The 26,877-nt window shown below is 38.1% G+C and overlaps 1 protein-coding gene across 1 annotated transcript; it reads right to left on the bottom strand.

The window, feature by feature from the left end:
• Positions 1-123: 123 nt before the first annotated feature.
• Positions 124-7,095, bottom strand: LOC306877546 (protein rapunzel-like). Its single transcript, XM_079429376.1, has 3 exons — positions 6,938-7,095; positions 4,986-5,046; positions 124-4,263 (listed from the first exon to the last, which is right to left on the bottom strand). Exon 3 carries the CDS (start codon positions 4,233-4,235, stop codon positions 3,060-3,062), a length of 1,176 nt encoding a protein of 391 aa, XP_079285502.1. The 5' UTR covers positions 4,236-4,263; positions 4,986-5,046; positions 6,938-7,095; the 3' UTR covers positions 124-3,059.
• Between the last annotated feature and the right edge of the window lie 19,782 nt (positions 7,096-26,877).

Raw genomic sequence — 26,877 nt, 5'->3', positions numbered from 1 at the left:
CTAAAAGCTGCCAGGGTAGAGCATATCCGCAAACTCATAGATAATAACCAAATCAATCCAAGGTTCTTATTTAGCACAGTGGCTAGATTAACAAATAAACAGACACCACCCGATCTAAATATTCCCTCACAGTTTAATAGTAATGACTATGAATTTCTTTACTGATAAAATAGATAACAATATACAATAGAAATACAATAACAAATGTAGATTCTACTGCGTCTAGTATTTCAGCTTCATTCATCGCACCCAAAGAAAAACTGCAGTGCTTTACAACTATAGGACAGGAAGAACTAAATAAACTTATCAGTGCATCTAAACCAACAACGTGTTTATTAGATCATGTACCCACTAAACTACTGAAAGAGTTGTTACCTGTAGCAGAAGAACCGCTTCTCAATATTATTAACTCATCGTTATCTTTAGGTCACGTCCCAAAACCATTCAAGCTGGCGGTTATTAAGCCTCTTATTAAGAAACCACAACTAGATTCTAATGAACTGGCAAATTACAGACCCATTTCAAATCTTCCGTTTATGTCTAAAATTTTTGAAAAAGTTGTGTCTGCTCAATTGTGCTCCTTCTTGCAAAAAAATGATCTCTATGAAGAATTTCAGTCAGGTTTCAGGCCTCACCATAGTACAGAAACTGCACTTGTTAAAATTACAAATGACTTGCTTCTTGCTTCAGACCAAGTCTGCATCTCATTGCTAGTATTACTTGATCTTAGTGCTGCGTTCCACACTAGACCATGACACACTCATAGATCAATTACAAAACTATACTGGTATTCAAGGGCAGGCTTTAAGATGGTTTAGATCCTACCTGTCCGATCGCTACCACTTTGTTCATTTAAATGGGGAGTCATCTCAATTATCACCAGTAAAGTATGGAGTACCACAAGGATCTGTCCTAGGTCCTCTGCTATTTTCAATATACATGTTGCCTCTTGGTAATATTATTAGAAAATACGGGATTAGTTTTCATTGTTATGCTGATGATACTCAACTATATATCTCAACAAGACCAGATGAAACTTCTAAACTATCTAAGCTAATAGATTGTGTAAAAAATGTAAAAGATTGGATAACCAATAATTTTCTCCAATTAAATTCAGATAAGACAGAGATATTACTTATTGGACCAAAAAACAGTACACAGAAACTCTTGGATTACAATTTACAACTAGACGGATGCACTGTTACGTCCTCTAAATTCAAAAAGCAGCAACTTGTCCTTTGAAAATCATATTTCCCATGTTACAAAAAAACAGCATTCTTCATCTTAGAAACATTGCCAAGCTTCGAAACATGCTACCTATTTCTGATGCAGAAAAGCTAGTTCATGCATTCATGACCTCTATACTAGACTATTGTAATGCACTGCTAGCTGGTTGTCCTGCATCTTCAATAAACAAGCTACAGATAGTCCAAAATGCAGTGGCTAGAGTTCTTACCGGGTCAAGAAAATATGATCATATTACCCCAATTTTACAGTCTCTATTAAGTTCGGTATCATTTACAAAATATTATTACTTGCCTATAAGGCCCTAAATGGTTTAGCTCCTGCGTACCTAACTCGTCTTCTACCACGCTACAATCCAACCCGCTCCCTAAGGACACAAAACTCTGGACTTTTTGTAGTACCTAGGATGGCAAAGTCCACTAAAGGAGGTAGAGCTTTTTCACATTTGGCTCCCAAACTCTGGAATAGCCTTCCTGATAACGTTCGGGGTTCAGACACACTCTCTCTGTTTAAATCTAGATTAAAGACACATCTCTTTAGCCAAGCATTCACATAATGCACCTTATAATCTTGGACTGCAGTTATATCTGATCATAAGTACATTATTATTATTCTTTAGCTTGGGTTGAACAAATAATTTTTGCTTAGATGGAACAGCAGCTACGCTAATTATGTCTCTATTTGTTTTTCTGTTTCTGCCACAGGATTAACATCTCGTGGTAACTAGGAATTACAGAAGCTTCAGTCTGGATCCAACCCTTAAATGATCTGAGATGACCGAACACCTGAGAAAAGATTATGCCAACCCCTCAGAGTATGCCAACGCTCAGACAACATACAGAATTACCATATTTTGCCATAAGTTAAATATATTAAGGTTCTGCAATATATAAATATATTGTGGAAACTTAATTTCCTGTAGAGCTGCTTTGCAACGATTTGTATCATAAAAAGTGCTATACAAATAAACTTGAACTTGAACTAGATTAAAGGACAATAATAGTTTCGCGAAAAAAAAAATGGTGCAGCAACCCTTTCTAAAACACATACTATAGAGAAAACACAGTTGAAAAATGTGTGCATACTTTGTAATCAGAAGTCCATCCAAATATTAAAAGTATTAAAAGTTCAGACAAACTAAGAAAACTCAAGCTCCTTCCTCAAGTTCTCTTGGTCACAATTTTTTAATCTTTTTTTTCTATCTTTGTTCTTTAAATAGTTTTATTTGTTATATTTATTATTTGTTTATTCTTACTCCTTACTTCATGATCAGACATGAACTTCATGAACAGGTAAGAACTTATATACTGTATATAAAAATTCAGTTTTGCTTGAGAATATCTAATTACCTAGAAGTGTTTCTGTCAAAAATATAATTTTATATGATGTTAAAAACCTGTAAAACTTTGTCAAATCTAGCAATTAGTTCTTCCTCACAACTTTTAAACACAACTGTGCAAACATTTAGCATACGATCAGTGAACATGGACGGTCTGTTGGCAAGCCGCCTGAGACTACCTATTGTTATTAGTTTTTAAAGATTTATTTTTGGCATTTTTGCCTTTATTGTAACAGGACAGATCAGACATGTCAAGAAGTGAAATGGGAGAGAGAGAGGTGGGCAGGTTCGGGAAAGGTCATCAAGTCGGGATTCGATCATGGGACGCAACGGTGCTGTATGTCGGCACGCTGTCATAACCTAAGAGAGGCAAAGTAGTCATAACCTTAGAGAGGCAAAGTAGTCTAATTATAATGGTTGAATCGAATATCATCCTACAACATCTGCTGTTAATCTTTCAATTTCCCCTCCTTGTTTAAGCGGAATGAAGAAAGACACAGAAGCTCTTGAACTCCTCAAAGAAGTGCAGCTCGTCAGAGAAGCTGCTGGAGAATCCTAGATCTTTGCATGAGGTCTTGATTGTGTGAACCACACTTACAGGCATTGTCTCAAAAAGCAGTTCAGCCAACAGCGTCATCGTGATCTTCTTCTGCTCCGAAATCAGGCTCTGTATCCGGGCTTTATCGATGGGTTCAGGCGAGGCGCTGTAGGAGACCACAGCGTTGAGCTTGTCATCTGACGATGGCACCTGAAAGCGACTCTTTCCCGTCAAACCGTGGAAGTCTCTCTTTTTGGTGAACAGGCCGGTGGGGGAATTAAAGACGCGGACTGACCAGCAAACCCAGTCGTACTTCTTTTTCAGGTGCTCTACCAGCAAATCGGCCAGTTGCTGGTTGCTTTTGTCACTCTGGTCTCTCACTATGCGTTTGGCGTCCAGCTCGGCCTGCGTCGGAAAGCTGTTGATGCAGTCTTCAATCACGACGTTCATTTTATCCTGCACCACTTTCATCCTCTCGCTCCAGTCTTGAAGAAGCTTCTCCTCATCGTCATCGCCTTTCAATGCTGCGTGTCCCAGTAAGGCGATCAAACCGACGCAGAACAGTTTCTTGAGTGTAGCGCAAAACTCCTCCACCGCTCTGCGGCTCTTCTGTTCATAATTCAGAGTGATTTCCAGCACAGATTCTCCTGAGAAGTTATCTCTGGTTATGGCGTTATAAAGAGTGTGCAGGTTTTTATCACCCCCTGTCCTGTTGTAGTGCTCCAGGAACGTTTTTTTTCTGACCTCTCTGAATTTAGGTTTCGCATTCAGGACGTCCATGAATTTGCGGAATTGGTTGGTCAGATTCTCCTCCACGGAGAAGTAGGTTGCATCTACGCCGCTCTTCTTGATCTCCTGGTTTATCTGCTGGACTTCTTCAGAAACGACTTCCAGGCGATCTCGCACTTTCTGGAACTGCTCTTTCATGTACTCGGCCTCTTTGCTTTCCACGTTACCCAGCGCCAGCTTCACGATCGGAGCTGCGATGGAGAACACGGGAAACAGATCTCCAGCGATGCTGGCCACCACTTCCGTGCCCTGCTCAAACACTTCCATGACGGTCTCGACAACATCCTTCTTCTGTGAAACAAGTTTCTGCAGCTGATCAGCCATCTTTTAGTTTCAAAAGCAAATAATGTCTCTGTGTAAAATAAGATCATTATATAAGTAAACATCATTTTATTTTAAGGAAGTTGTTTTTAGTTTAAAGGAATTGTTCACCCAAAAATGACAATTTGCTGAAAACGTACTCACCCTCATGCCATCCAAGATGTAGAGGAGTTAATTTCTTCATTGGAACAGATTTGGAGAAATTTAGCATTACATCAATGGATCCTCTGCAGTGAATGGGTGCCGTCAGAATGAGAGACCAAACAGTTTTATCAGCTGTTTGGTCTCTCATTCTGACGGCACCCATTCGCTGCAGAGGATCTATTGGTGAGCAAGTGATGTAATGCTACACTTCTCAAAATCTGCTCTGATGAATAAACAAACTCATTTACATCTTGAAAGGCCTGAGTGTAAGTACATTTCCAACATTTTTTTTTCTTTTCGGTGAACTATTTCTCAAAGGCTCTGATTTACTAAGGCTAATAATTTGCTTGTGCAATCTAACAAATTGCATAGGGCTTCAAGGCCATATTGCAGGTGATTTACTGCAAAATATCCAAAAACCACACCCATGGATCCTCTAAAGGAGGCTTTTACATGTAGTAATACCAAATGTTAACCATGCAATTAATTTTAACATGTTTTATTTAGCAAAAATAGACAAAACATGCTATGTTCTTAATTGAAAAACTAAGTCAGCTTTAGTAAGTGAAGCCCATGTCTTCTGAGAGTGGTATATGGAAAGAAACTTACATGTGTTAGTCCTCGTTTCCTCTCAACCTTTGAGTGGTCAATGTGAGACAGAGTGGGCTTGCTTTAAAAAGATAAAAGAAATGACAAATGTGTTATACAAACCATAAAAGCAGCAACAATACACACCAGGTGTATGTACACATGCTCACAGATTTACGACAACCACACCTACACGTTCATGAAAGAAATGGGCCAGATGCATTCATTCAATTTAAAAATGCACTAAAAGAATTGTCAAATAATGTTTGAACACTTAGTCACAGAGGACAGACATTTCAATTGGAAACATTTCAAATGGATTTCCCCTTTTCCAAATGTTAATGATGCAACACAGAGTAGGCCAATACAAAGCTTTGCTTTTTTTTTTAAGGGAAGAAAGTAATGTGTTAGGTCATTTTCAAACTTCCTAGAAGATCATATGCACTGCCAGTCCAAAGTTTGGACATACTTGACTGACTTAATGTCTTGTGATAAAAAAAAGTTTGAGTAGGTGTGTGCAAACTTTTGACTGGTAGTGTACTATTAAATAAATACAAGCAATTACATAAGATGTCTCAACAAATGTTTACAATATACCATATAATGATACGATTATGACAAAATTCACCTAAACAACTGATGATTTTCCATTAACGTCTCTGGCTGGTGCCAACACAGGTGTGGAAATGATTAACAGACGAGTTCAACTAGCTGAGCAAGAACCTTTTTTCCAAAGCACCTCAGTGACCATGGAAACAGGACAGGGAAAACACCTTGTCAGCTTCTCTCCAGACATCCACATTATGCTCTTATTCACTGGGCAGTAGCTACAAAATTGCAGTGTTACAAGATGAAATCTCACTAATTTCACAGTGTTCACCACTCAACCAAAATATACCTGTATGCATTTTTGAAATGCTGACCATTGTAAAGCTCTATTGGCATGGATCACACAAAATGAATGACTAATTTAATACACTAAGTGGGCCCATTAGCTTATAGCCTCAACTGAATTCATAACACACGCACATTAAAAGTCAGATCTGCTATGGGTTACAATCCAACATAGCACAATTTCAATGATACCACATGATAAAATAATGTTGTTACAATTTTAACTGTAGTTAATGTAGCTGAAAATATGAAGCAAAATTTCCAAAGATTTGTGGTAAAACTGGGATAAGGCTTGTAATTTAACTCTATTAAAGATGCTGTCTCGAATACTTGATTCTGATTGGTCACTCACAGGCAGCCAGTGTTACCGTTGCCAAGGGCAACTTACCATTCCTCCAGAAAACATCTGTCCTTCGCGGTTTTTACGAATAATTTCAATTGAACTATATTTTACATGTAATACTCGATATCAGTTTTTTGTCTATTATTTATTTATTTGTTGTTTGTTTGTTTAGCAGTCGAAGTGCAATACGTAGGACAGCGTAAAGTCATGACAGTTGGTAATTTTCGCAAAATAAACCGCTTCAGAGAGACACGACACCCCTGTGGCGGTTTATTTGGGGTTAATAACACCCAACTGACCGCCCCTGCAACCCACCGACACAAAGGTAGGTTAATCAGTCTTTGTTTTGTCCCAGGATGCAGATTAGTTCATAACAAGTCCACCGACACTTCTTAAGAAAAGGGGAAGCGAATAAATGTGGATTTACTTCAGATATCAGGCTGGAAAAGTTAATACAATGTCTGACATAAGAAGCACTTCCTGGTTTAGTCTGCAGCTCACCGATAATAATCAAACAAACCTTCAAAACGGTAACAAATGCGATTAAATTACAGAGAAGTTAATTTGTGCGTGAAAAATCTATCCGTTATGCAACTCACTCGTGTTTAAAACACATCGACGTCTGCAGACTGAAGAGAAACGCCCAAAAAACTGAAACTACAGCGCACAGACCAACGAAATGGACATGTTACTGGCGTTTAGTGAACAAATACGTACTGTTATGAACCAAACTCACCTTCCAATGGATCACAAATCACTTTGAATAAAAGATCACGCGCTGGTTCTTATCTAATGCGCGTGGCACACCCTTCAACAACACTCTGAAGCAATTTAAAGTATTGTCCTTTATCCATTACTGTAACATAGTTTCCACCTAAGTACCATGTGTGGTTTATGTGTCTAGCGTAAAATAAATATTTAAGTAGGCTATAAAAAGTACTAAATGAACCATGGTTTACACCAAATTACTATAGTACAACTTTTGTTAAAGAGAATGAAGTAAGTATTGTCCTTTACCCCTTAGAATTTACCACAGTAACCACAGTTTTCACAAAAATACTGTAGTGCAGTTCAAGAATTGAAGTGTCCTTTAATTATTTGCAATATGGTTATCAAGTTTTGTAAGGGGGGATAATTTAAAATATCTACATTCAGTCTCTTTTATTAGTCTCTTATACATTACTTCTAAAATATGAACCTTATATTAACCTTGCAAATGAAAACAAAGCTGGATTAGCATACAGTAAGTTTAATAAAAAGTACAATATCTGTCTTGAATAAACTCCATTTGGATGGCTGTTGATACTTTGAAACAAATTTCTAGATAATAGTTTTATTTGTGATTACATACAATCATAAAGAAAAAACAGACATAATTCTTGGGTTACAGAGTATATATAGCTAGTTAACTGAATGCTTATTATAGCATTTTTCCAGGAAAGACTTTTACTACAATGTAAAGTTTAAATGAAATGATTTTTGATTGTAAACACCACGACAAACAGTGAAATCCCATGAATCTGTTGATCGTATAAGTTTTCTCCACTCAACCGCTCTTTCAAATGTATTCTAAACTACAAAACATAAAAATTTTTATCTGAAATGTAAGCATTTATGTTTGGTCTCACACACACATACATTTCTTTATGGTCCTTTTATGCACTGACATGCGAAAATAAAGTGAACCAGCAATAATATACTTTTTCATTGTATGTGCGCAGTAACAATTTAGTCATTGTTTTCTTTATAACTATTTAATACAATCAAAATTTCTAAACCAGAAGTATATACGTAGAAGGCTGATTGCCAATTTAATTTGTTGCATGTCTATTCAGAATGAATGCACAGGTATGCACTTTTGTGGCTCCCAAAGTAGAAACATTCTGGCTGGAAGTTGTTTTTCTCTTCTACTTTCTTATAGCAGCTAATGGCATGGACCACAGTGTTGGGAAGCATCTTCCCCAGTGTATTAGCCACAGACTGCATGTTCCCCTTCAACTTTTGCGTCTCTATCTGATCTACAATCTGGCTCTTGTTAATCGGTTTCGGGTCTGCACTGAAAGACACCACAATTCTGATGTTGTTTTGGGTCAGAAGATCAAAAAAGCTGCCACCTCCACCACTTCCATGGTACTTTTTGCCAGCGAGCCAATTCCAGAAGAATATGTCATTGTGATTGAAGACCCGAACTGACCAGGAAACCCAGTAATATTTCTTCGCAAGGACATCCAGTATAAATCCAGTGAACTCTGGGCCAACGTTGGCTTGACTGTCCTTAATTTGATTCTCCACATCCGTCTTGGCCTGCAGAGGGAAATTTTCAATGCAGTCATCCACCGCTGCTTTCATGCGTGTCTCTACTTCTTCCATGCGATCCTGCCATTTCTTCACCATGGCCTCGCCTACTGCTCCCTCTTTCAGGGAGGTGTGACCCATGATTGCTATAATTCCCATGACAAATATCTTCTTCAGTCTGGCACAGAACTCCTCCACTGGCTTCCTGCTCCTTTCCTCTGTGGTCACCACCGTGTCCAACATGGCATCTCCAGAGATATTCTCTCCAGTTACAGCATTGTACAAGGAATCAATGTTCAGATCGCGACCAGTGTTCTCATACTGGGTTATAAACTTCTCCTTCTTCTTCTCCTTGAACTTGGGCTTAGCATTGACAAAGTCTTGAAACTTCTCGTATTGACTGATTATATTCGCCTCATAGTCAAAGTTCTGCTTATTCATGCTCGTTCGCTGCAACTCCAAAGCAATTTGGTCAATTTCATCTCGAATACCTTCAAGTTTCTGGTTGATCTTTTCAAACTGCTCAGCGAGAAACTTGGCCTCTTTGCCTTCTGGGTTTCCGAGGAGCTCGGCCGAGGCCAAAAACACGGCCTCCAGGATGGGGTGGAACTGTCCCACGGTGGCTGCTAAAACCTCGCAGCCTTGCCCCATGATTTCCACTCCTTTCTCGATCTTGTCCTTGTTCTCCAAAACCCATTCTTCCACCCGATTCATTGTGGTTCAAATCAGAGAGGCCGTCTTATCCTTCTTACACTTGTCTGTAACAGATCAAGGCATATATATCATAAAGTGGAAGCCACAACATAAAAATCAATCCTAAAATCAATTCAGACATTTCTAAGGGTCATATTTGTTTGCTCAGGATGGGACCTTAACAGTAACCTGAGATGAATTGGACAGCCAGACTACAGGGGCAGAAATACCAGAGTGTTTGTACATTTATACATGTTTTCCATGGGCTCAAGCCATTTGAAGAAAAAAAAAAAGAAAAATTTCTGGTCTTGTTCGGGCATGTCCTGTTCCACCTTACACCCTGCCAGCTAAGTCTCCGCAAATGATACAACAATAAAGGCAGATCAGTGAGATCAGGTGTCTACTATAAGAATGAATAAAGCAAACATGCTAAAAGTTTTTTTGTGCTTCAAAGCACACTTTATTATTAGTATTGTGAGCATACAGTTGTCATGAATTGGAGAGCTGTTCACTCCCCTTCTTTGGGGAATAATTCAGCATTTAAACCCCAGATGTATAGCAATGCAGATGTTTTCAGGAGGGGTTGCTGGGGGAATATATTTGACGGCTTTAGCTGTTAAGCATTTCAGGACATTTCTGGGCACTTCAAATACACAAGGGAGATGATCTCACACTCGTATCTAATTTCCCAAGACTCAATATACAGAAAAAAGGCACACCCGGATCTGAGAAAATCTGTAACCAATACACTTGTCCTGCGGTGAAACCATATTCTACACCATATGACTCAGATTTTTACATACAAAGTAAACACAAATAAAAATACAAGACTAAACCTGACATTTGATGAACATATTTCAAACATCAAACACTTAATTTGGCTCTGTTGCAATAATGTCTCATAATGATTTAGTGGATTATGTGAACAATTATAGAAATTCAGTAGCTTTTATTATGAATGATAAGCATGTAGAACTCATATTTGGAATTTATGACAAAATGCATCTTTTAAAAGAGCATTCTGATCTTAATGGAATTAGGAGCAAAACAATACTTACTGAACAATACAATGATCCTGATTGTTTCAAGTCCTCCTTTGTAAGAATAATTAAGATGGCTTTGAAATTAAAACTCCAGGATGTGTCCGATTTGAGAAAGAAAATGACTTCATAAGAAAATAAAATGTTGGAAATTAAGTTTGAAAGAAATTCAGTCTAATGATTTGTATCAGAAAACACAGTTTTTGATGGTTCTACTCAGTGGAAAAAAGGAAAGGAACCAACCAACTGATTGTCAAAAAGAGGAACTGTTCAAGTTCAGAGCCACATCCCTTATTTCTATCCAAATGCTGCTTAGAGCTTCGTGGCAGTCAGTATATTGACTTAAGCACAACATCCAGTATTATATGCTTATAATATGGCAGGATGTTGTGCTTAAGTCAATATTGACTGGCATCTACAAAGTGTCTTCTCCAACTCTTCCTGACAAAAAGCATAGATCACAGGCCAGCTATTTGTATTTTTGTATTTTGTGACTTTTTATTGAATGCTCTATAAAGTTTTTGAAGCTGTGCCTATAAAATAATAAAAAAAGATGAAAAAGAGAAAGGAAAAGATGATAAATGGAAATGGACAAAGACCAAAAAAAAGGATACTCACCGTTAGTCTGGTGAAATGTTCAGAGGTGTTCTCTAGTGTTCCAACAGAGTCCAACTAAAAGCACCATCCTCCCAGGGTCCACATGTATATATAGACTCTCTCCTGCGGCACTCCCCCTTCAGATTAACTCCATCCCCTGCCAGCATTCCTCTGAGCCCACTAGAAGAGACGAGGGACAGGCACACAGACAGATAACATCCTGTAAACATGCCTTCTTTGAGAAAAATCAGCATGCAGTGGTATAATGCCAGAAATGCTTAGAAGCATCTTTCCATTTGAAACATCCTGCATGCACTGCCCTTCTATGCGTGTTGTCATGGGTACAGACACTCAAAGTGGCTTCTGTATGAGACGATATGGCAAACCAAATAAATTACATTTGAAAATAAACTGAAATAGAAAGCATGCTATTTTAAATTGTAAGAATATATCACAATATTTCAATTTTTACTGTATTTTTGATCAAATAAATACAGCCTTGGTGAGCTTAAAGACTTCAAAAAACATTACAATTTATATGATTATATATATAATATAAACCCTCTCATGCATAATTGATTAAATGACAAAGAGAAAAATATAGAGTTTTTCCTTTCATCAAAACAAGAATATAATTATTTCCATTACACATTTGTCCACTGCAATTTGAATGTTGACACCATGCATCAAAGGGTTAAATTAATTGTTTTTATATGCAAATAAATAAACTGTAGTCTTCACATTGTTCTTCTTTTAGGAGACTTTGGCGAGCAACATGGCAATCTGAAATTAGCGTGAAAACAGCCCTTGCGGGCCCGATGCTTCTAGGCCACTTCCGTCACCCTGCTTTACATGCTAAAGAAAGACTCTACTGTTTTCAGCATGGCAGGCGGTCAAACCCAGAGCCTTTGTGCTGAAGCGGTCGTTGGGACACGCTGGCATGCATTGACTCGTCTGTAGAAGAACAGTGGGGGGCTGTTGTGGATTACAGAGGGTCTGAAATCTTCACATCACTGTTAGATCTCGCACTATGCAAATCAGTTTTGCTAATAAACAATGACGTACACAGTAATGCAGGGTGTGATTGCTGGTGCACATGCATGAGAAACAGTAAAACGGGCCCTAGAGTGTGATGTGGCAGAAACTTTCCAAATTTAGGCTATCTATTAGAAGTGCAATCAAATGACTAATGCACTTCCTAACTTTAAGAATTAAACTTCTCTTCTCATATTGTACAGGCATGAATGATACTGTCAGACTGTGTCTCGTGTTTCCCCTCCTCTCGTGCCCATATTTGGTCTTCCTGTTCCTGTCCTCGTTCTCTGTAGTTATTAGTTCATTAGTCCCCAGCCCTGTGTTTAACTACTCTTCACCTGTTTCTGTTCTTCCTTGTTGATTTCCCAGTGTTCTTAAGCCCTGTGTCTCCCTGTCTTCCATGTCCTGTATTGTTTGTCAACTCCCTGAGTTCCACGGTCCGGAGTGTTGGATCACTAAACATTGTTCATTGAAGATTATCTATGTCTCCTTGCTCCCTGAGCAGCGTGACAGATACCTCAAATTGTACAGCTTGTTGACAAGAGTGCTGTTACTTTTCACCTAGCATTGACTTAGAAACCATCCAGAATATCTTAGCAACACTCTAGAATTAAAGAAAATATAAGCATATAGTTTGATTTGTTAGTGGTCTCTATAAAGCACACTATTAGGCAAAGATGGTCTGAAATATTAAAGCAATGAATGAATGACTGACTGAAAATAGCTTCCACATCTTGTAGTGTTTTAAGGTGTGTCTTCTGAATAGTCCTTCACTGTATTTGACATCCCTGCCCATGCATTATTGTTTCTAATTTAGCATGAGTCATGATGTAAAGTTACAAAAAAGTGGATTAAGTTTTTGCTTTGGTCTGAACAACAACAACAAATCTGTCAGATTCAGCCAGTTTATTGCTTACGCTTAGGGGTTTTGAAAAGTAGATACGAGCAATAGTAATAGTGTTGCATGCCTCAGCAATCACCAGAACAACATTAGCTGTTTGCCGCATTATGTTTTTTTTTAAATCTTATCCTCATCTTAAGCATTTATTAGTAAAATCTAGGCAAGTTAATAGTTAGTGCATCTCATGTTCAGAATCTGTCATGTTTACTGTGAGTAGTGAAGTGCTTATGTATGCAGCCACAAGATGTCACTTTGGTTCAGATTTCTTATTTACCTGAAGCAAAATATTATATAGTATAAAAAGTCTAGCTTTTTAATGTCCATTTTACAAATCTGTATTAGTAGACAGTGAATCAGATTTTTTCTACAAGTAAACAAGTATTAGCATGCCTATTGAGAAAGTGTAAGAGTAAATTGTGGGAATTATTTTATGTGGGAATTAGCTGCAGGCCATGTTGACTAGCTTAAGTAGAAATTATTCAGACAGGTTTGTCCTCTTAACTGAAACTCAAAGATCATTCAGGTGGGTCTTCCAAGAATCATCAAGACGTAATCATGTGGTTTGTCTTGGTTACCAAGTTGAAGTGCATTATGAATGTTTCGTTGGAACAAATTCAATGCATGCTTCACTGTAAATGTGCCAACGTCTGTCATGTGAGACAAACAAGATATACTGTATCTGCGAATGAGGACATATACAATACAAATGAGCTGTTGCATATTATTTTTTAGCACTGGTCTCTTCACAACAGCTGTCATTTGGGGAAAAAAACATTAAATAATATATATATATATATATATATATATATATATATATATATATATAATTTTATTTCTTGCAGACTAATTCATTTGAGTTTATTTGTTTGTCCATCCTTTCCTTCTCTAACCAGCAGTGTCAGGGAACAGCTGCTTCCGGATCGCAGGACGTGAGCAGAGAGCTTTCAGTGAATTATGGAAAAACATGTAATTTCGCTTAAGGCAAAGGATGAACACTGCTTTAATGACAGACCTGAATATCAGCTCCCTCTGGTCTAGACAAGCTTCAGAGGAAATGACCGTAACTACAGTAAAAATCTCATAGAATTCCACTTTATTCCACATGGAAAATATATATATTTTTTAAAAGATATCTGGGCTAATGCATCTTTTCCAAATATCTTTTAAAATTTTGTACATTATTATAATTAATTTAATTAGTTTAATAATTATAATACAATAGTTCTTTAAAGTACCCACTTTTCCAACAAAATACATACGTATGTGTGGGTATATGTAGCCTATATATTATTATTATATTAATAATATATAAATAAATTATTTTATTTATTAATTTTGTATCAGCTGTATTAACAAAGTAGCTGAATAAAGCATGATGCATGAAATCATAAACAATTAGTTTAGTTCCCTGTTAATGGTGAGTTTGTTTAGCAGTGTCTTGGCCGACCTCAAGTATATGTCTGTATTGATTTCAGTCAGGTTTCCTAAAGCATCTCTCTCACTCTGCCCTTTAAAAACCTCAACCTTATGCAAATAGAAAATGTGATTACAGCCCAGACAGCGATGAAAAGAGAAGGTCACCGCTTTGCAGTTCTTCAATAATGCACGGCTGTTTGTCCTGTGAAGGCCATTGGAGTTAATTTATGATCATTTGTCATTTAACCTTAATTTGTCGTCTTGTTCTGGTTGTCCTCACTCTCAGAAACACGGATGATTCATAGTTGTGAATTCAAAATGTAACGTCTGTCCATTTGCACAGAAATCGTTATGTGAATCCAGTGTTATTGCCCGAAGGACGTTTATTGTCATCCACATTGTTTGGGTTTTATCACAGTACAGGGTTACTTTGGTGATCATGTGATGCTCCACCCAGAACTCGGAGATAAAATGTATTGGCATGAACGTTAGACTGTCAGCACTGCAACAGACAGATAGAAAACCAGAAGAAGGCTGTGTGTTACAGATGACTCTTGTGGTTTTGTCAGGAAAGAAGCTATAAAAAGCAGATTGTTCATTGTTAAATATAAAAAAATCCCCCGCCCTATTAACCGTTAAAATATTACTTTAGTACACAAAATAAATTTTTACATTGTATAAATATTAGGGCTGTCAAATGATTACAATTTTTAATCAAATTAATCAGAATTTTCAGTGGATTAATCAGGATTAATCACTATTTGCAATTACACCTGAATCCTAACCATTTTTTTTTCTGAAATGCATACCAAAAGATAAATAACAGGACACAGATACATAATTTTCATATTATGTCTGTTTATTAACACAGCCAAATAATGGTGGTTTAAATCAAGCTGAAACATACTACACACCATAATATTTGTCTTTGTAATGTCCCATCGCTTCCTCTTTGGCATTCCTCTTAACCAGGATGTACAATTTACAGTATTCAATTGAACAGAAAGCAATAAATGTAGTCAAATCATAACAGTGGCCTACCACATTTTTGCACAATTTGAGTCATCTGCTGCGTTTTTATGTGGAAAAAAACATTTTCAATAAAACTTTTAAATCAAACCAAAGAACAATCTTTTACCTTTTCCTCCATTCTTTAATCCAGTTGCTCAAAAATCCAGTTGCTAACTACTATAACATGATGCACTGAAACTGGTATTTTTGTTTGAACATCACCTTTCAAATCTACTGAGCTTCATCATCTTTCAGCCAGTTGCTGAGGCAAACTAACTTGTTCACATTTTCTGAAAGTAAAGCTGACCTTTTCTTGTTCACAATGTGACCTGCAACTGAGAAAAGTCGTTCACAGGGAACAGTGGTTGCAGGAGAGGCTAGATATTTGTGAGCTAGTGAGGCCAGCTTCTCATGGGCTCCTGAATGAGATGCCCACCACCTCAAGGGGCAGTCCTCCAATTTAATGGTGGGCTCTGCTCTGTACCTCTGTATGGCAGGTTGGACCTCTTCATCTTCTGATTCTGAATCTGAGCCCATTTGCAGAAGGCTGATTTTCTTCCTGGGTGGCCCATCATCATGTGTCTGTGAAGACCTTCTGGGTGATTCTTGTTGCAGCATCCCTTTAAGTGTGGTCCACACCTCTTCCCTGTCTGTCTTGGGCAGGCATTTCAAGTCTTTGAAACGAGGATCCAAAACTAGCAATCTGGAGCCATGCGTTGTTGAGCTGTTCTTGACGGGATGCTAGGTCCTCCTTGAACTTGGTCTTGAATCTCACCACATATGCAGGGTCCTCATCACAGGCTGCCATCTTGAGACGCAAGTGGCAGAGAGAAGGTAGTACCACAGAACAGGAGACATAGGCCTCTCCACCCAGGAGCTCAGTTACATACCTACGCACACAAACACACACATGCACACAGAGACAGTGTATTATTAGAACAGTGGTTATCAACATATTATTATTATTATTATCATTATTATTTTTTACATACATGTTATTGATATTTGACTTGGTTTAATTCATTCCAGAAAATAATCAAAGCAATGTTATTTGATAAGTTACAGACTGATTTACCTGCATGGCTCTAGAAGTGTCTCCAGCCTCTGCAGTTTATCCCACTCTGCTGCGGTCGGCAAAACGAGTTTGTGCTCCTGATTGTCCAGGGCTGCGATGACAGCCGCTTTATTTCTGCTCACGCGCTTGACCATTTCCAGCGTCGAATTCCAACGTGTTGGAACATCCTGGATCAATGGCTCTTGCTTCTTTCCCAGGTTGACTTGTTGTGCTTGAAGCTCCGCAGCATTTGCTGGGCTGTGCTTAAAATGACCGACAACTTTGCGAGCCTTGGCCAAAGCATTTACAAAGCCGCTGTCAGCAAGACTCACTGTGACACTTCTCTGCACCATGTGAGCGACACAGTTCATGTGTTCATAGCGTGTAAGTCGAATTGCGGCAACCATGTTGCGTGCACTGTCAGTCCCAATGGTTGTCGTCTTGCCCTCGATGTCCCACTTACGTGCAACAGACAGGAACTGTTCTTTACAAGCCTCCGCAAAATGACGCTCCTCAGTTTTTAATATAGTCAGCGCAAAAGACTTCAGTTCCCACGTGTCACTGATGAAATGTGCAGTTACTCCGAGGTAATTGTTGTTACTCACTGATGTCCAATGGTCTCCTGTCAGGGCGATATGATTTACTTGAGCCAAGACCTCTTTCCTTTTTTCTTTTTCGTTTTCATAGAGCTCGTGGATTTTCGTCATAACTGTGGCTCTTGACGGTGGCTTATAGAATGAGTCTTGAGACGCCACTTGCAAAACATCAAGGAAACCTGACTCTTCTACAATGCTAATGGGTCTACAATCCTTTGCAATCCATTTTGTAATTGTGTTGGTCAAATTATCTGAGGTTGATTTTGTTAATGGCCTGCGAACATTCAGCGTGGTCTGGCGCAAACCACTTGCTGAACCTGACGGCCCAGCAAACGCATGTTTTGCGTTGACATGGTACCTCAAGTACAGCTTGAACAGCTCCGGTGAAATTGAAACTCCTTGTTACAAATCTTGCAAATAACCTTGTACTTGTTAACTGTACCATCATCATTCTTTTTATATTTGAATCCGTCAATAGCCCACTTTGCTCACCTTGCTCCATCTCGCCTCTATCTCCCAACCACTTTCCTGACATGAATAATTTGTCACACTGCGCATGCGTGAAATGCGTTAAAACAATTGACGTAATTAACAACAAACAACTAATTAACGTCGTTAATGCGCTATTTTTGACAGCCCTAATAAATATATAAGTCATATAAGTATGTAAATCATTGATCCATAACACCTTCAACAAAAAGATGAAGAGCATCTGGCATCTGGAAGTCAGTCCAGGATAAATTGCATGGTAATCATTTAACAGATAAAAGTCTTTAATAAACCATTCCCAGTCTAGAGATAAAGTTCACAGGAATCCAAACTAGATCTGTCCACTCCATGACCCTGTTTGTTTAACCACTTCCTGTCAGACGAGTTTTCGCTGTGTACTTTAGCTAAAAGGGTCGTTTAGTTTCAAATTTCACATACACTGTCTGTTTGTGGTAGTCTGAAATACAGATATTATAAAAGTACATCATAGGGATATTTTGTATGAGACATCTGTATGTATTGTGAAATGTGGTACAGTTGTGAAATCCACAAGAAAACATTAATCTGTCTGTACTCGTGTTTACCAAAGCAAGATCAACACACCATTTACAGCTTTAACACACCAGTCTTCTTTGTGGATGAATTTTCATTTGTATGAACCCATAGTTTACAAAGTATTTTTGCAGTACACAGAGTTGCTTATAAAGTTCATTTTATTCTGCAAATTATTAAACCCAACAATTTCCTCCTGTGTTCCAGATTGCATTGATGTTTATTTCCTCCTTCTACTTTCTCATGCTCTTGACCCTTCACTTTCAGATTAAACTAAACTCGCATCCCAAAATAAATTAATAATGTATAACCACTATTCAGAACATTTGTTTTTGTTAGGACATGATTTGATGTTACAAAGTAAATTAATTTATGCAACAAAAACACTTATTGTGCACATAAGTACAGGTGCTGGTCATAAAATTAGAATATCATGAAAAAGTTGATTTATTTCAGTAATACCATTCAAAAAGTGAAACTTGTATATTAGATTCATTCATTACACACATACTGATATATTTCAAATGTTTATTTCCTTTAATTTTGATGATTATAACTGACAACTAATGAAAGTCTCAAATTCAGTATCTCAGAAAATTAGAATATTGGGAAAATGTTCAATATTGAAGACCCCTGGTGCCACACTCTAATCAGCTAATTAACTCAAAACACCTGCAAAAGCCTTTAAATGGTCTCTCAGTCTAGCTCTGTAGTCTACACAATCATGGGGAAGACTACTGACAGTTGTCCAAAAGACGACCATTGACACCTTGCACAAGGCGGGCAAGACACAAAAGGTCATTGCTAAAGAGGCTGGCTGTTCACAGAGCTGTGTCCAAGCACATTAATAGAGAGGCGAAGGGAAGGACAAGATGTGGTAGAAAAAAGTGTACAAGCAATAGGGATAACCGCACCCTGGAGAGGATTGTGAAACAAAACCCATTCAAAAATGTGGGGGAGATTTACAAAGAGTGGACTGCAGCTGGAGTCAGTGCTTCAAGAACCACCTCGCACAGACGTATGCAAGACATGGGTTTCTGCTGTCGCATTCCTTGTGTCAAGCCACTCTTGAACAAGAGACCGCGTCAGAAGCGTCTTGACTGGACTGCTGCTGAGTGGTCCAAAGTTATGTTTTCTGATGAAAGTAAATTTTGCATTTCCTTTGGAAATCAAGGTCCCAGAGTCTGGAGGAAGAGAGGAGAGGCACATAATCCACGTTGCTTGAGGTCCAGTGTAAAGTTTCCACAGTCATTGATGGTTTGGGGTGCCATGTCATCTGCTGGTGTTGGTCCATTGTGTTTTCTGAGGTCCAAGGTCAACGCAGCGGTCTACCAGGAAGTTTTAGACCACTCCATGCTTCCTGCTGCTGACCAACTTTATGGAGATGCAGATTTCATTTTCCAACAGGACTTGGCACCTGCACACACTGCCAAAGCTACCAGTGCCTGGTTTAAGGACCATGGTATCCCTGTTCTTGATTGGCCAGCAAACTCGCCTGACCTTAACCCCATAGAAAACCTATGGGGTATTGTGAAGAGGAAGATGCAATACGCCAGACCCAACAATTCAGAAGAGCTGAAGACCACTATCAGAGCAACATGGGCTCTCATAACACCTGAGCAGTGCCACAGACTGATCGACTCCATGCCACGCCGCATTGCTGCAGTAATCCAGGCCAAAGGAGCCCCAACTAAATATTGAGTGCTGTAAATGCTCATACTTTTCATGTTCATAATTTTCAGTTGGCCAACATTTCTAAAAATATTTTTTTTTGCATTGGTCTTAATTGATATTCTAATTTTCTGAGATACTGAATTTGGGACTTTCATTAGTTGTCAGTTATAATCATCAAAATTAAAGGAAATAAACATTTGAAATATATCAGTCTGTGTGCAATGAATGAATCTAATATACAAGTTTCACTTTTTGAATGGTATTACTCAAATAAATCAACTTTTTCATGATATTCAAATTTTATGACCAGCAACTGTATATACAGGTACATCTAAAAAAAATTGCAATATCATGAAAAAAATCATTTTTTTCTTGTAACTTATTTCAAAAAGTGAAACTTTCATATATTTTAGATTTATTGCATGTAAAGTAAAACATTTCAAAAGTTTTTTTGTTTTAGTTTTGATGATTAGAGCTTACAGCTCATGAAAGTCAAAAATCAGTGTCTCAAAATATTAGAATATCTACAGTATAAATTCCGGGTATCTCTTGTTCTTTGAAACCACAATAATGGAGAAGACTGCTGACTTGGCAATGATCCAGAAGACGAACATTGACGCCCTCCACAAAGAGGGTAAGTCACAGAGGGTCATTACTGAAAGGAGTGGCTGTTTACAGAGTGCTGTATCAAAGCATATTAAATGTAAAGTTGACTGGAAGGAAGAATTTGGGTAGGTAAAGGTGCTCAAGCAACAGGGATGACCGCAAGCTTGAGAATACTGTCAAGCAAAGCTGATTCAAACACTTGTGAGAGCTTCACAAGGAGTAGACTGAAGCTGGAGTCAGTGCATCAAGAGTCACCACACTCAGACGTCTTCAGGAAAAGGGCTACCAAGCCACTTCAGAACCAGAGACAACATCAGAGGCGTCTTACCTGGGCTGTGGAGAAAAAGAACTGGACTGTTGCTCAGTGGTCCAAAGTCCTCTTTTCAGATGAAAGTAAATTTTGCATTTCATTTGGAAATCAAGGTCCCAGAGTCTGGAGGAAGAGTGGAGAGGCACAGAATCCATGTTGCTTGAAGTCCAGTGTGAAGTTTCCACAGTCAGTGATGATTTGGGCTGCCATGTCATCTGCTGGTGTTGGTCCACTGTGTTTTCTGAAGTCCACAGTCAACGCAGCCATCTACCAGGAGATTTTAGAGCACTTCATGCTTCCTTCTACTGACAAGCTTTATGGAGATGCTGATTTCATTTTCCAGCAGGACTTGGCACCTGCCCACACTGCCAAAGGTACCAAAAGCTGGTTCAATGGCCTCTCATGTTTGCTCTCAATGACCTCTCATGTTTGCTCTCAATCATGCCAATAGGCGCGTTCGACTTTAAGCGGCGCTGCGCAGAGTGGTCAGTGTATGATATCAAAGTACCGCGAGAGCCATTGGAAAGCATAGGATCCGTCGGCTCTCTTATCGCTCTCGCGGTACTTTGATGTCATAAACTGACCGTTCTGCGCCTAAGGAGTCAGCGCAGCGAACACACATCAGTACGTCTGCCATTCAGGTATGATGACACACACCACCATTTCATTATAAGCATCAAGATGTCGGAGAAAAAAATATGATTACATCAGGGCACCAACTACCAACATCTTGTTTTAACCACAGACACAAAAGTTATACCACAATTCATGCACAATCATGTCAACCAGATACTGAGAGACACGGTGCATCATCGTGTCATGTGTGCTGGGATGCAGTATTTGGCACTTACTTTTTAGTAATAGTATGTTGACTGAAATAAGTTTGTATGAATTAAGGTTTTGTTTTTGGAGAATCATAATATTTCTTATCTGTTGTATTTGAGCAGGACAGGGATGCACTTTGGTGACACATGAGACAAATGCCCAACATTATTGGTCTTTAGTGTCTTTAAATCATTTCCATCATGTTTGATGTGCTTGCAGATCACAGGAAGAATTTACTGATTCAAATGTGTTATGTAGAGTTAAAAGTAGGTCTAAGCATTAAATTTCACTTCAGATTTTTTTTTGTTATAGGCCTACTTCATCTTTTGTTATACTTTTTATACTGTCATCATTTGTAAAGTAGTGTATATATATATATTTACTTTCCTTTACCTTTACCAAATTTACCTGTATTTACTTTCTTTTCATATTTCTTTTTTAGACTTTTGAGGGTGGTTCTAGAGATTTTCTGAGGGAGGGGTTTGGTAACACTGCCCAACAATGCAGATGACCTGAAGGCCGCTATCAAAGCAACCTGGGCTTCCATTACACCTGAGCAGTGCCACAGGCTGATTGCCTCCATGCCACGCCGCATTGATGCAGTAATTCATGCAAAAGGAGGCCCGACCAAGTATTGAGTGCATAGAAATGAACATACTTTTCAGAAGCCTGGCATTTCTGTTTAAAATATCCTTTTTTTATGTAATATTCCAATTTTCATGATTTCCACTCCTTTCTCGATCTTGTCCTTGTTCTCCAAAACCCATTCTTCCACCCGATTCATTGTGGTTCAAATCAGAGAGGCCGTCTTATCCTTCTTACACTTGTCTGTAACAGATCAAGGCATATATATCATAAAGTGGAAGCCACAACATAAAAATCAATACTAAAATCAATGCAGACATTTCTAAGGGTCATATTTGTTTGCTCAGGATGGGACCTTAACAGTAACCTGAGATGAATTGGACAGCCAGACCACAGGGGCAGAAATACCAGAGTGTTTGTACATTTATACATGTTTTCCATGGGCTCAAGCCATTTGAAGAAAAAAAAAAAAAAAAAATTTCTGGTCTTGTTCGGGCATGTCCTGTTCCACCTTACACCCTGCCAGCTAAGTCTCCGCAAATGATACAACAATAAAGGCAGATCAGTGAGATCAGGTGTCTACTATAAGAATGAATAAAGCAAACATGCTAAAAGTTTTTTTGTGCTTCAAAGCACACTTTATTATTAGTATTGTGAGCATACAGTTGTCATGAATTGGAGAGCTGTTCACTCCCCTTCTTTGGGGAATAATTCAGCATTTAAACCCCAGATGTATAGCAATGCAGATGTTTTCAGGAGGGGTTGCTGGGGGAATATATTTGACGGCTTTAGCTGTTAAGCATTTCAGGACATTTCTGGGCACTTCAAATACACAAGGGAGATGATCTCACACTCGTATCTAATTTCCCAAGACTCAATATACAGAAAAAAGGCACACCCGGATCTGAGAAAATCTGTAACCAATACACTTGTCCTGCGGTGAAACCATATTCTACACCATATGACTCAGATTTTTACATACAAAGTAAACACAAATAAAAATACAAGACTAAACCTGACATTTGATGAACACATTTCAAACATCAAACACTTAATTTGGCTCTGTTGCAATAATGTCTCATAATGATTTAGTGGATTATGTGAACAATTATAGAAATTCAGTAGCTTTTATTATGAATGATAAGCATGTAGAACTCATATTTGGAATTTATGACTCAATGCATCTTTTAAAAGAGCATTCTGATCTTAATGGAATTAGGAGCAAAACAATACTTACTGAACAATACAATGATCCTGATTGTTTCAAGTCCTCCTTTGTAAGAATAATTAAGATGGCTTTGAAATTAAAACTCCAGGATGTGTCCGATTTGAGAAAGAAAATGACTTCATAAGAAAATAAAATGTAGGAAATTAAGTTTGAAAGAAATTCAGTCTAATGATTTGTATCAGAAAACACAGTTTTTGATGGTTCTACTCAGTGGAAAAAAGGAAAGGAACCAACCAACTGATTGTCAAAAAGAGGAACTGTTCAAGTTCAGAGCCACATCCCTTATTTCTATCCAAATGCTGCTTAGAGCTTCGTGGCAGTCAGTATATTGACTTAAGCACAACATCCAGTATTATATGCTTATAATATGGCAGGATGTTGTGCTTAAGTCAATATTGACTGGCATCTACATCACAATGATTCCCACAAAGTGTCTTCTCCAACTCTTCCTGACAAAAAGCATAGATCACAGGCCAGCTATTTGTATTTTTGTATTTTGTGACTTTTTATTGAATGCTCTATAAAGTTTTTGAAGCTGTGCCTATAAAATAATAAAAAAAGATGAAAAAGAGAAAGGAAAAGATGATAAATGGAAATGGACAAAGACCAAAAAAAAGGATACTCACCGTTAGTCTGGTGAAATGTTCAGAGGTGTTCTCTAGTGTTCCAACAGAGTCCAACTAAAAGCACCATCCTCCCAGGGTCCACATGTATATATAGACTCTCTCCTGCGGCACTCCCCCTTCAGATTAACTCCATCCCCTGCCAGCATTCCTCTGAGCCCACTAGAAGAGACGAGGGACAGGCACACAGACAGATAACATCCTGTAAACATGCCTTCTTTGAGAAAAATCAGCATGCATTGGTATAATGCCAGAAATGCTTAGAAGCATCTTTCCATTTGAAACATCCTGCATGCACTGCCCTTCTATGCGTGTTGTCATGGGTACAGACACTCACAGTGGCTTCTGTGTGAGACGATATGGCAAACCAAATAAATGACATTTGAAAATAAACTGAAATAGAAAGCATGCTATTTTAAATTGTAAGAATATATCACAATATTTCAATTTTTACTGTATTTTTGATCAAATAAATACAGCCTTGGTGAGCTTAAAGACTTCAAAAAACATTACAATTTATATGATTATATATATAATATAAACCCTCTCATGCATAATTGATTAAATGACAAAGAGAAAAATATAGTTTTTCCTTTCATCAAAACAAGAATATAATTATTTCCATTACACATTTGTCCACTGCAATTTGAATGTTGAATTTATGCTGTCATAAAAATCTTAATGACGTTTAAAACTGATGTACCAGAATTGTATGTAAAAGATAAGTAATTTGCATATTATATCTCTCTGAATGGTCCAAACAATAGTGGACACCATGCATCAAAGGGTTAAATTAATTGTTTTTATATGCAAATAAATAAACGGTAGTCTTCACATTGTTCTTCTTTTAGGAGACTTTGGCGAGCAACATGGCAATCTGAAATGATTCTAGTGACCTAGAAGCCCGATGCTTCTAGGTCACTTCCGTCACCCTGCTTTACATGCTAAAGAAAGACTCTACTGTTTTCAGCATGGCAGGCGGTCAAACCCAGAGCCTTTGTGCTGAAGCGGTCGTTGGGACACGCTGGCATGCATTGACTCGTCTGTAGAAGAACAGTGGGGGGCTGTTGTGGATTACAGAGGGTCTGAAATCTTCACATCACTGTTAGATCTCGCACTATGCAAATCAGTTTTGCTAATAAACAATGACGTACACAGTAATGCAGGGTGTGATTGCTGGTGCACATGCATGAGAAACAGTAAAACGGGCCCTAGAGTGTGATGTGGCAGAAACTTTCCAAATTTAGGCTATCTATTAGAAGTGCAATCAAATGACTAATGCACTTCCTAACTTTAAGAATTAAACTTCTCTTCTCATATTGTACAGGCATGAATGATACTGTCAGACTGTGTCTCGTGTTTCCCCTCCTCTCGTGCCCATATTTGGTCTTCCTGTTCCTGTCCTCGTTCTCTGTAGTTATTAGTTCATTAGTCCCCAGCCCTGTGTTTAACTACTCTTCACCTGTTTCTGTTCTTCCCTGTTGATTTCCCAGTGTTCTTAAGCCCTGTGTCTCCCTGTCTTCCATGTCCTGTATTGTTTGTCAACTCCCCGAGTTCCACGGTCCGGAGTGTTGGATCACTAAACATTGTTCATTGAAGATTATCTGTGTCTCCTTGCTCCCTGAGCAGCGTGACAGATACCTCAAATTGTACAGCTTGTTGACAAGAGTGCTGTTACTTTTCACCTAGCATTGACTTAGAAACCATCCAGAATATCTTAGCAACACTCTAGAATTAAAGAAAATATAAGCATATAGTTTGATTTGTTAGTGGTCTCTATAAAGCACACTATTAGGCAAAGATGGTCTGAAATATTAAAGCAATGAATGAATGACTGACTGAAAATAGCTTCCACATCTTGTAGTGTTTTAAGGTGTGTCTTCTGAATAGTCCTTCACTGTATTTGACATCCCTGCCCATGCATTATTGTTTCTAATTTAGCATGAGTCATGATGTAAAGTTATAAAAAAAGTGGATTAAGTTTTTGCTTTGGTCTGAACAACAACAAATCTGTCAGATTGACAGTTATGCAAGGTGTGCAAGAAAGGGCAGCATAGTTGATCTGAGATGTGGTTTATGCACAACACAAGTTTATTGCTTACGCTTAGGGGTTTTGAAAAGTAGATACGAGCAATAGTAATAATGTTGCATGCCTCAGCAATCACCAGAACAACATTAGCTTTTTGCCGCTTAGCTTAGCATTTAGCTTATCCTCATCTTAAGCATTTATTAGTAAAATCTAGGCAAGTTAATAGTTAGTGCATCTCATGTTCAGAATCTGTCATGTTTACTGTGAGTAGTGAAGTGCATATGTATGCAGCCACAAGATGTCACTTTGGTTCAGATTTCTTATTTACCTGAAGCAAAATATGATATAGTATAAAAAGTCTAGCTTTTTAATGTCCATTTTACAAATCTAGACTGTACTAGTAGACAGTGAATCAGATTTTTCTACAAGTAAACAAGTATTAGCATGCCTATTGAGTATTAAGTATTAGCATGCCCCATTAAATTGTGGGAATTATTTTATGTGGGAATTAGCTGCAGGCCATGTTGACTAACTTAAGTAGAAATTATTCAGACAGGTTTGTCCTCTTAACTGAAACTCAAAGATCATTCAGGTGGGTCTTCCAAGAATCATCAAGACGTAATCATGTGGTTTGTCTTGGTTACCAAGTTGAAGTGCATTCTGAATGTTTCGTTGGAACAAATTCAATGCGTGCTTCACTGTAAATGTGCCAACGTCTGTCATGTGAGACAAACAAGATATATTGTATCTGCGAATGAGGACATATACAATACAAATGAGCTGTTGCATATTATTTTTATTTCTTGCAGACTAATTCTTTTTGAGTTTATTTCTTTGTCCATCCTTTCCTTCTCTAACCAGCAGTGTCAGGGAACAGCTGCTTCCGGATCGCAGGACGTGAGCAGAGAGCTTTCAGTGAATTATGGAAAAACATGTAATTTCGCTTAAGGCAAAGGATGAACACTGCTTTAATGACAGACCTGAATATCAGCTCCCTCTGGTCTAGACAAGCTTCAGAGTATGACCGTAACTACAGTAAAAATCTCATAGAATTCCACTTTATTCCACATGGAAAATAATTTTTTTTCTTTAAAAGATATCTGGACTAATGCATCTT

Source organism: Barbus barbus, assembly GCF_936440315.1.
Source record: "Barbus barbus genome assembly, chromosome: 12".
NCBI classification, from domain to species: domain Eukaryota; kingdom Metazoa; phylum Chordata; class Actinopteri; order Cypriniformes; family Cyprinidae; genus Barbus; species Barbus barbus.
Note: the sequence above shows the minus strand (reverse complement) of the source record. Positions and strands in the feature narration are given on the sequence as shown.